At 41.1% G+C, this 12,099-nt stretch overlaps 1 protein-coding gene across 3 annotated transcripts in view; it reads left to right on the forward strand.

The window, feature by feature from the left end:
• The window catches only part of LOC139757868 (transmembrane protein 184C), a 229,380-nt gene that overhangs the window by 131,196 nt on the left and 86,085 nt on the right, over nucleotides 1-12,099 (forward strand). For all 3 annotated transcript variants that reach the window (XM_071678777.1, XM_071678779.1, XM_071678778.1), the window contains exon 6: nucleotides 10,411-10,537. In XM_071678777.1, coding sequence (XP_071534878.1) covers nucleotides 10,411-10,537 — 127 coding nt within the window. The remainder of the gene's footprint in view (nucleotides 1-10,410; nucleotides 10,538-12,099) is intronic.

A 12,099-nucleotide genomic window follows, 5' to 3' on the forward strand; every position in this document is an offset into this window, starting at 1 on the left:
GTCAAGAGAAAGGTGCAAGAGGTGAAAAAGAGGGCAAATGAGAGTTGGGGGAGAGAGTATCATTAAATTTTCGGGAGAATAAAAAGATGATATGGAAGGAGGCAAAGAAAGTGCGCAAGACAAGAGAACAAATGGGAACATAGGTGAAGGGGGCAAATGGGGAGGTGATAACAAGTAGTGGTAAAGTGACAGGGAGATGGAGTGAGTATTTTGAAGGTTTGTTGAATGTGTTTAATGATAGTAGTGGCAGATATAGGGTGTATTGGTCGAGGTGGTTTGCAAAGTGAGAGGGTCAGGGAAAATGATTTGGTAAACAGAGAAGAGATAGTAAAAGCTTTGCGGAAGATGAAAGCTGGCAAGGCAGCGGGTTTGGATGGTATTGTAGTGGAGTTTATTAAAAAAGGGGGTGACTGTGTTTTTGGCTGGTAGGTAAGGTTATTTAATGTATGTATGACTCATGGTGGGGTGCCTGAGGACTGGTGGAATGCTTGCATAGTGCCATTGTACAAAGGCAAAGGGGATAAAAGTGAGTGTTCAAATTACAGAGGCATAAGTTTCTTGAGTATTCCTGGGAAATTATATGGGAGGGTATTGATTGAGAGGGTGATGGCATGCACAGAGCATCAGACTAGGGAAGAGCAGTGTGATTTCAGAAGTGGTAGAGGATGTGTGGATCAGGTGTTTGCTTTGAGGAACGTATGTGAGAAATACTTAGAAAAGCAAATGGATTTGTATGTAGCATTTATGGATCTGGAGAAGGCATATGATAGAGTTGATAGAGATGCTCTGTGGAAGGTATTAAGAATATATGGTGTGGGAGGTAAGTTGTTAGAAGCAGTGAAAAGTTTTTATCAAGGATGTAAGGCACGTGTACATGTAGGAAGAGAGGAAAGTGATTGGTTCTCAGTGAATGTTGGTTTGCAGCTGGGGTGCACTTATACATACCTATACATCTCAACGTGTACATATATATATACACACACAGACATATACATATATACACATGTACATAATTCATACTGTCTGCCCTTATTCATTCCCGTCGTCACCCCACCACACATGAAATGAAAACCCCCTCCCCCCACATGTTTGTGAGGTAGCGCTAGGAAAAGACAACAAAGGCCAAATTCATTCACACTCAGTCTCTACCTGTCATGTATAATGCACCGAAACCACAGCTCCTTTTCCACATCCAGGCCCCACAAAACTTTCCATGGTTTACCCCAGACACTTCACATCCCCTGGTTCAATCCATTGACAGCACATCGACCCCAGGTATACCACATCATTCCAGTTCACTCTATTGTTTGCACGCCTTTCCCCCTCCTGCATGTTTAGGCCCCAATCACTCAAAATCTTTTTCACTCCATCTTTCAACCTCCAATTTGGTCTCCCACTTCTCCTTGTGCCCTCCACCTCTGACACATATATCCTCTTTGTCAATCTTTCCTCACTCATTCTCTCTATGTGACCAATCCATTTCAGAACACCCTCTTCTGCTCTCTCAACCACACTCTTTTCATTACCACACATCTCTCTCACACTTTCATTACTTACTCGATCAAACCATCTCACACCACATATTGTCCTCTAACATCTCATTTCCAGCACATCCACCCTCCTCCGCACAACTCTGTCTATAGCCCACACCTCGCAACCATATAACATTGTTGGAGCCACTATTCCTTCAAACATACCCATTTTTGCTTTCCAAGATAATGATCTCGACTTCCACACATTTTTCAACACTCCCAGAACTTTCGCCCCCTCCCCCACCCTATGGTTCACTTCCGCTTCCATGGTTCCATCCGCTGCCAAATCCACTCCCAGATATCTAAAACACTTCACTTCCTCCAGTTTTTCTCCATTCAAACTTACCTCCCAATTGACTTGTCCCTCACCCCTACTGTACGTAATAACCTTACTCTTGTTCACATTTACTCTCAGCTTTCTTCTTTTACACACTTTACCAAACTCAGTCACTAGCTTCTGCAGTTTCTCACCCAAATCAGCCATCAGCGCTGTATCATCAGCGAACAACAACTGACTCACTTCCCAAGCTCTCTCATCCTCAACAGACTGCATACTTGCCCCTCTTTCCAAAACTCTTGCATTCACTTCCCTAACAACCCCATTCATAAACAAATTAAACAACCATGGAGACATCACGCACCCCTGCCGCAAACCAACATTCACTGAGAACCAATCACTTTCCTCTCTTCCTACACATACACATGCCTTACATCCTCGATAAAAACTTTTCACTGCTTCTAGCAACTTGCCTCCCACACCATATGCTCTTAATATCTTCCACGGAGCATCTCTATCAACTCTATCATATGCCTTCTCTAGATCCATAAATGCTACATACAAATCCATCTGTTTTTCTAAGTATTTCTCACATACATTCCTCAAAGCAAACACCTGATCCACACATCCTCTACCACATCTGAAACCTGACTGCTCTTCCCCAGTCTGATGCTCTGTGCATGCCTTCACCCTCTCAATTCCCTCCCATATAATTTCCCAGGAATACTCAACAAACTTATACCTCTGTAATTTGAACACTCACCTTTATCCCCTTCGCCTTTGTACAATGGCTCTATGCATACATTCCACCAATCCTCAGGGACATAACCATGAGCCATACATACATTGAATATCCTCACCAACCAATCAACAACACAGTCACCCCCTTTTTTAATAACTTCCACTACAATACCATCCACACCCACCGCCTTGCTGGCTTTCATCTTCCACAAAGCTTTCGCTACCTCTTCTCCGTTTACCAAATCATTCTCCCTAACCCTCTCACTTTGCACACCACCTCGACCAAAACACCTTATATCTGCCACTATCATCTACCACAATCAACAAACCTTCAAAATACTCACTCCATCTCCTTCTTACATCACCACTACTTGTTATTACCTCCCCATTAGACATCTTCACCGATGTTCCCATTTGTTCTCTTGTCTTATGCACTTTATTTACCTCCTTCCAAAACATCTTTTTATTCTCCCTAAAATTTGATAATACTCTCTCACCCCAACTCTCATTTCCCCTCTTTTTCACCTCTTGCACCTTTCTCTTGACCTCCTGCCTCTTTATTTTACACAACTCCCAGTCATTTGCACTATTTCCCTGCAAAAATCATCCAAATGCCTCTTTCTTCTCTTTCACTAATAATCTTACTTCTTCATCCCACAACTCACAATCATTTCTAATCTGCCCACCTCCCACACTTCTCATGCCACAAGCTTCTTTTGTGCAAGCTATCACTGCTTCCCTAAATACATCCCATTCCTCCCTCACTGCCCTTACATCATTTGCTCTCACCTTTTTCCATTTTGCACTCAGTCTCTCCTGGTACTTCCTCACACAATTCTCCTTTCCAAGCTCACTTACTATCACCACTTTCTTCACCCCAACATTCTCTCTTCTTTTCTGAAAACCTCTACAACTCTTCACCTTCACCTCGACAAGATAATGATCAGACATCCCTTCAGTTGCACCTCTAAGCACATTAACATCCAAAAGTCTCTCTTTCACGCACCTATCAATTAACACATAATCCAATAATGCTCTCTGGCCATCTCTCTTACTTACATACGTATGCATATGTAGATCTCTCTTTTTAAACCAGGTATTCCCAATCACCAGTTCTTTTTCAGCACACAAATCTGCAAGCTCTTCACCATTTCTATTTACAACACTGAACACCCCATGTACACCAATTATTCCCTCAACTGCCATATTACTCACCTTTGCATTCAAATCACCCATCACTATAACCTAGTCTCCTGCATCAAAGCTGCTAGCACACTGACTCAGCTGCTCCCATAATACTTACCTCTAATGGTCTTTCTTCTCATGCCCCAGTGCATATGCACCAATAATTACCCATTTCTCTCCATCCACTTTCAGTTTTACCCATATCAATCTGGAGCTTACTTTCTTACACTCTGCCACATACTCCCACAACTCCTGTTTCAGGAATAGTGCTACTCCTTCCTTTGCTCTTGTCCTCTCACCAATCCCTGACTTTATTCCCAAGACATTCCCAAACTATTCTTCCACTTTACCCTTGAGCTTCATTTCACTCAGAGCCAAAACATCCAGGTTCCTTTCCTCAAACATACTACCTATCTCTTCTTTTCTCTCTCCTTGGTTATATCCACACACATTTAGACACCCCAATCTGAGCCTTCGAGGAGGATGAGCACTCCCTGTATGACTCCTTCTTCTGTTTCCCCTTTTAGAAAGTTAAAATACAAGGAGTGGAAAGTTTCTAGCCCCAGCTCCTGTCCCTTTTAGTGGGGGGCTGTAAATCCTCTCCTCCCGTTTATAATTTTCCAAAAGAAGGAACGGAGAGGTGAGCCAAGTCAGGATATACCCTCTAAGGCTCACTCATCTGTTCCTCACGCTACCTCACTAATGCAGTATAAGGCAAATATGTATGAAAAAAAATATGTATATATGAATGCCCATACCCACACATATACATATGTATATTTATTATTTTGCATTGTCGCTGTCTCCCGCGTTAGCGAGGTAGCGCAAGGTAACAGACGAAAGAATGGCCCAACCCACCCACATACATATGTATATACATACACATCCACACACACAAATATACATACCTATACATCTCAATGTACACATATATATACACACACAGACATATACATATATACACATGTACATAATTCATACTGTCTGCCTTTATTTGTTCCCATCGCCACCTCGCCACACATGGAATAACAACCCCCTCCCCCATCATGTGTGCGAGGTAGCGCTAGGAAAAGACACCAAAGGCCCCATTCGTTCACACTCAGTCTCTAGCTGTCATGTAATAATGCACCGAAACCACTGCTCCCTTTCCACATCCAGGCCCCACACAACTTTCCATGGTTTACCCCAGACGCTTCACATGCCCTGGTTCAATCCATTGACAGCACTTCGACCCTGGTATACCACATCGTTCCAATTCACTCTATTCCTTGCACGCCTTTCACCCTCCTGCATGTTCAGGCCCCGATCACTCAAAATCTTTTTCACTCCATTTTTCCACCTCCAATTTGGTCTCCCACTTCTCCTCGTTCCCTCCACCTCTGACACATTTATCCTCTTGGTCAATCTTTCCTCACTCATTCTCTCCATGTGACCAAACCATTTCAAAACACCCTCTTCTGCTCTCTCAACCACACTCTTTTTATTTCCGCACATCTCTCTTACCCTTACATTACTTACTCGATCAAACCACCTCACACCACATATTGTCCTCAAACATCTCATTTCCAGCACATCCACCCTCCTGCGCACAACTCTATCCATAGCCCACGACTCACAACCATACAACATTGTTGGAGCCACTATTCCTTCAAACATACCCATTTTTGCTTTCCGAGATAATGTTCTCGCCTTCCAAACATTCTTCAAGGCTCCCAGAATTTTCGCCCCCTCCCCCACCCTATGATTCACTTCCGCTTCCATGGTTCCATCCGCTGCCAGATCCACTCCCAGATATCTAAAACACTTTACTTCCTCCAGTTTTTCTCCATTCAAACTTACCTCCCAATTGACTTGACCCTCAACCCTACTGTACCTAATAACCTTGCTCTTATTCCCATTTACTCTTAACTCCCCTTTACTCTTATTTCCCACACATATACATATGTGTGGATATTTATTTATATCTATAATACTTAGTCGCTGTCTCCCGCATTAGCAAGGTAGCACAAGGAAACAGAGGAAAGAATGGCCCAACCCACTCACATATACATGTATATACATAAACACCCACACACGCACATATACATACCTATACATTTCTTTGTATACATGCTTATACATACACAAGACATATAGATATATACACATGTACATATTCATACTTGCTGCCTTCAGCCATTCCTGTCGCCACCCCGCCACACATGAAATTACACCCCGTCCCTCCCCACATGCATGCAAGGTAGCACTAGGAAAAGACGACAAAGGCCACATTTGTCCACATTCGTCCACATTCAGTCTCTAGCTGTCATGTGTAATGCACCCAAACCATAGCTTCCTTTGCACATCCAGGCCCCACAAAACTTTCCACGGTTTACCCAAGACACTTCACATGCCCTGGTTCAATCCATTGGCAGCATGTCGACCCCAGTATACCACATCGTTCCAGTTCTCTCTATTCCTTGCACGCCTTTCATTCTACTGTATGTTCAGGCCCCGATCACTCAAAATCTTTTTCACTCCATCCTTCCACCTCCAATTCGGTCTCCCACTTCTCGTTCCCTCTACCTCTGACATGTATATCCTTTGTTGTGCATGAGAGGGATTGGGAAGTGAGTCAGTTGTTGTTCACTGATGATACAGTGCTGGTGGCTGATTTGGGTGAGAAACTGCAGAAGTTGGTGACTGAATTTGGTAAAGTGTGTGAAAGAAGAAATCTGAGAGTAAATGTAAATAAGAGCAAGGTTATTAGGTTCAGTTGGGTTGAGGGACAAGTTAATTGGGAGGTAAGTTTGAGTGGAGAAAAACTGGAGGAAGTGAAGTGTTTTAGATATCTGGGAGTGGACTTAGTAGTGGATGGAACCATGGAAGCAGAAGTGAGTCACAGGGTGGGGGAGGGGGCGAAGGTTCTGGGAGCATTGAAGAATGTTTGGAAGGTGAGAATGTTATTTTGGAGAGCAAAAATGAGTATATTTGAAGGAATAGTGGTTCCAACAATGTTATATGGTTGCAAGGCACGGGCTGTAGATATGGTTATGCGGAGGAGGGTTGGAAATGAAAGGTTTGAGGACAATATATGGTGTGAGGTTATTAGGTTCAGTTGGGTTGAGGGACAAATTAATTGGGAGGTAAGTTTGAGTGGAGAAAAACTGGAGGAAGTGAAGTGTTTTAGATATCTGGGAGTGGACTTAGTAGCGGATGGAACCATGGAAGTAGAAGTGAGTCACAGGGTGGGGGAAGGGGCGAAGGTTCTGGGAGCATTGAAGAATGTGTGGAAGGTGAGAATGATATTTTGGAGAGCAAAAATGAGTATATTTGAAGGAATAGTGGTTCCAACAATGTTATATGGTTGCGAGGCACGGGCTATAGATAGGGTTATGCGGAGGAGGGTGGATGTGTTGGAAATGAAATGTTTGAGGACAATGTATGGTGTGAGGTGGTTTGATTGAGTAAGTAGTGAAAAGGTAAGAGAGATGTGTGGTAATAAAAAGTATGGTTGAGAGAGCAGAAGAGGGTGTATTGAAATGGTTTGGTCACATGTGTATATGTATGTATATCTATATATATGTGTATATGAGTGGATGGGCCATTTTTTGTTTGTTTCCAGGCGCTTCCTTGCTGATGCGGGAAACAGCAATCAAGTATGATGATATTCTTTTATTCATTATGCTTGATCGCCGTTTCCCACGTCAGTGAGGTAGCACCAGGAAACAGTCAAATAATGGCCCATCCACCCACATACACATATATATATACACAAATGCCCATACACATATATATATATCCATAAACGCCCATACGCGCACATATGCATACATATACATATCATCATGTACTTACATATACATACACATACACAGACATATACATATATACACATGTACATATTCTTACATGCTTGCCTTCATCCATTCCTGGTGCCACCCCGCCCCACAGGGAACAGCATTGCCACCCCCTGCATCAGTGAGGTTGCACTAGGAAATAGACAAAAAAAAGGCCTCTTCCATATACGAGCTGTCACGTGTAATGCACCAAAACCATTTGAGACTTATACCTCTGTAATTCAAGGATTATCTTTTGTCCCATTCAGCTTTATATAATGACTGTAAAGAGGTATTCTGCCAATCCTCAGCCACCTCTTTTTGGGCTGCACAGATGTTGAAGAACCTAACTAACCAGTCAACAACATTGTCATTCTCCTCCCCTTCAACCCTCTTCTTTGATATACTCAACATTTACCTTCACCTTCTCAAACCCCATAATCTATTTTCTTCCTTGTCAAAACACAAGTCCACTCCCTTCTTCCTTCTTCATTTTAAGAATGAGTCCATTAACTCCCTTGTCTCAGGACAGAGTTAATTTATTTTCACATGAAAACTGCAGACACAACTCCCAAAGCACTTGTCTCTCTTCCTTACTTTTTTTTTTTTTTTTTTTTTTTATACTTTGTCGCTGTCTCCCGCGTTTGCGAGGTAGCGCAAGGAAACAGACGAAAGAAATGGCCCAACCCCCCCCCCCCATACACATGTACATACACACGTCCACACACGCAAATATACATACCTACACAGCTTTCCTTACTTATAATGATACATATCTGTACCAGTGGTTATTTTTGCTCACATTTCATTCATGCCTCTTTATTACTCTTTGAAAGGATTTTCTTTTAAGCCTGCTCTCAAGATAATTGGCCTATATGGCTATGGTACTAACTTAGGTCCTTCTTTTTGTATAGTTGATACATATTCCTTTTTATGTACGTCTGCAGTTTTGTTTTCATTTGGACTTAATCATCAAAAGATTATTAGTTTTGCTAATTTTATATTTGTCTTGTACATGAGGGTGGCTGGAATTACATCTATCTGCGGAGATGAATTCTCCATAAATTGATATCTTGCTTTGAGTATGTCATTTTCTGTGACCTCAGTATCTGTTTGCTCTCTCCATATATTGGCTAAGCAGTTCATACTCTGTGTTTTTGCTTTCTAAACTGAAAACTAATTTGTACTGGTTGATTAGCAACTTGAATATTTGCAGTGGATTGTTTGCATATTTTTTTTCCACTGTAAAAGGCCAGATCTCAGATTTCTGTTCTTTTGCTGTGTTTACATATGAGAATGATACTTTTGGGTTCCCGTCCATGTCTTTTGAATTTCTCTCTCTTCATTCGTTTTCTCTTTGTCCTTATATATGATTTTATGATTTTTTCAGCTTTATATTCTTGTCAGAATCTCTTCTCCTTTTGTTGCTTTCTACTATTTTTTATTTCTCATACTCCTCTTGTTCATTCATTGGTTTTGTCTTGGGATAGAGAAAAATGGGAAAGAGAACTGTGCCTAAACATCAAAATATAACACAGTTGTACTCTTGGAAGAGGCCAAGTACTCTGAATCAGTTATGACATACGTCTAGTAGAGATTTATACCAGCTCCCCATGATTACCGACTATATTACTTAAAAGATGATTTTTGAAATAGAATCTGACAGGATTATATGGCTTTATTGATCATGTTAGTGACATACACATGAGTATGCAGCACATGAGAAATTGCACATTAAGAGAAATCATAACTCATTTCATTTTGAGCAAAAGAATATTAGTACCTCACACAAAGTGCATAGTGATCAGGTAAGAAAAATCATTAGATTTGTTATGAAAATTTTTAGAAAAATATAATTCCAAAATTTTATTATTTTCATTTCAACGCATACTGATAGGTAATTGAACTACTATTATCTGTGTATTTTAAGGTTTGGTGTTATTTGATCAAGTGCATATCTGCAAAACTACATACCTTAAATCCATGTATCTTAAGTTTTATGTGGACATTAGAGCATGTAAGCCCCAGGTGAAGTCTCAATGTAGCAGTCAAATAAGTGAACCAGTGGTGGAGGATAAGAGATCATGAAGAGAAAATATTTTCTTTAAGTAACCCAACATTTTGTATGTGGGATTATTACCCTCAATAAGAAGTTGATTTGTATTATGGCTGGTAACTTATACTGAAGATTTAACATTATTTACAGTTCAAAAAGTTTCCTTCACTTAAACATGTACACTAGGATGTTACATTAGATCTAGTGTCTAAAAAGAGGAGTACAGGTTGTAACTCTCTAATCCGGTACTCTGTAGTCCAGCAACTCCCATGGTCTGGCATGTTTTGAGTCTGCCACCATTATTTTGTGAATCTGCCACTAGGGCAGTGTTGTTAGCAGTGCTGAAGTGCCAAAATCTATTAACACTGCAGCCAAGCCAACGGTGTTAATTCTTATAGCCCCAAAACAAATGTATAATGCTGATGAATGTGCCCTGTATTGGCATTGTATGCTACAAAAAACCCTTGCCCAAGATACTGAAGAGTCTCCATCTGTGGGTAAGGATTCTAAAGATAGGGTAACAATTCTTGGATCCAGCGGTGCTGTAGGAAGACATAAAACCATGCTGATGGTAATTGGTAAGAGTGTTCATCCGAGGGCCTTTAAAGGGATCATTTTCTGGCAATGGCCATGTTCAAAGATTGCCAGATTAAAGAGGTACAACCTGTATTACATTATTTCATTGATGATAAATTGCATACCAGAGTTAAATGTATTAGTTCAATGAATTTACTTCAGAATCCTAGGACCACATATATCATATATGTTAGTGTTCACACTTAGTATGTTTCTTTTTGACAGGGAGTTCATTCATCGCTGCAAGCATGGAATCTTGCAGTACACCGTTTTCCATCTCATGACAACATTTATAGCTTTTGTTTGTGGCCAAGCTGGAGTTTATGAGGAAGGGAAATTGTCTCCCAAAAATGTGAGTAATATCTTATTAACTGATATATGGGCCATTATTTAATAGTGGTGGTAAGGTTATTTTTCAGTACAACTTTTGTGTTCTTGATGATGAGTTTCTCCAACTGATGGTATTTATGTTTTCTATCCTCAGTGGTTTGTCCTACAAATGTAAGGTATTCTGTGGGTGGATTATTGGAGCTTGGGCCTTAATATCTTTGTTTGGTTGCATCACTGACTTTCCCCCACTCATCTTTATTATTTCAAAAGATAACTGCTGCTTGTAGATTACAGGCCTGCCTTCAGGCAATCAGAGACTGCAACAGAGATGATATTGATTCATTGGTTGTCAACCACAGCAAGCACTGTTATTTTTTAAGTTGTGCACTATCAAATTGTACCACCAATCTGGCTTTTTCTATCCCTTTGATCATTATCCCTTTTATATGTACATGCATATATACAGAGGGGTATATATGCATAGATGTGCAGTCTCTGCACATTTATGATTTGATGAGCCCACCTAAAATGGACTGAGGATGGTCTGTAGTTAATCTGGGTGGACATCTTCAGTCCACCAAAGGAATACACCCAACACAAATCTTCCTATTAGGAATCCCAGTGGAGGCAGTTTTCCCAGTTCTTATGCAGAATGCAACCTCGAACTGTCCTGAGCTTCTGTGCAGGACCATGGGTCATATATAAACATTTGAAATATTCATACACATTTTTTTCACAAAATGCTTAGTGTCACTTTTCTCAAACAAACCCCACTACTCCTTGCAACAGATTTAAAGTCAGTAAGATCAGAAACACAGATTTCTCAACCAGCTCTAAGAACACAACATTCAGATATCCCTCATCCACGAAACTAGACTCGCATCCACAACCTCCCACCCACCTTTCTACAACTACAGAACTGCAAGATAAATTGGACACCAAGGATGGGGAGGAATCATAACACTCATCCATCAGACCATACCATTCTCTCTCACCACTTACACTACAAGCAGCTCACCAACAATGACCACACCTTAGAAATACAGTCTGTGAGAATAAAACTTTGCTGTACTTACTACACCATAATCAGCACATACATGTGTCCTCCTACACCTGCCCTTCCAGATATACTCCCAGCTACAAACCTGACCAGCATACCCAACACTTATCTCTGTGGAGATGTAATTGTCTACCATACCACTTAGGTCAGCACACATGCTTAGCGTCCCGGAGGTGAACTCCTCATAATCCAACAGTAACTTCATGATATCCTCAACTTGTGCAAGTAACCAACCAGACTTCCATCCTTTCACCTCCAGCAGCCATCCTCACTTGATATCACTTTCTGCACACCAACCCTACACAAACAGACTGCCTGGAGCATTCTGCATAAACAGTCCTTTGACCACCTACCCATCCCCCTGGTTCACCCAGTCCATACAACTATTAAAAAGACTTCCACATACTACAGGAAAGCAGATGATCAGCCTTCACACAGGACATGGAAACAAAACTCCAAATCTTCAATATAGATGATTTCTCAACCCAAAGTCATGCTATCTCACACTTCATCAACATCTCCAG

This window comes from Panulirus ornatus, chromosome 28 (genome assembly GCF_036320965.1).
Source record: "Panulirus ornatus isolate Po-2019 chromosome 28, ASM3632096v1, whole genome shotgun sequence".
NCBI lineage: Eukaryota > Metazoa > Arthropoda > Malacostraca > Decapoda > Palinuridae > Panulirus > Panulirus ornatus.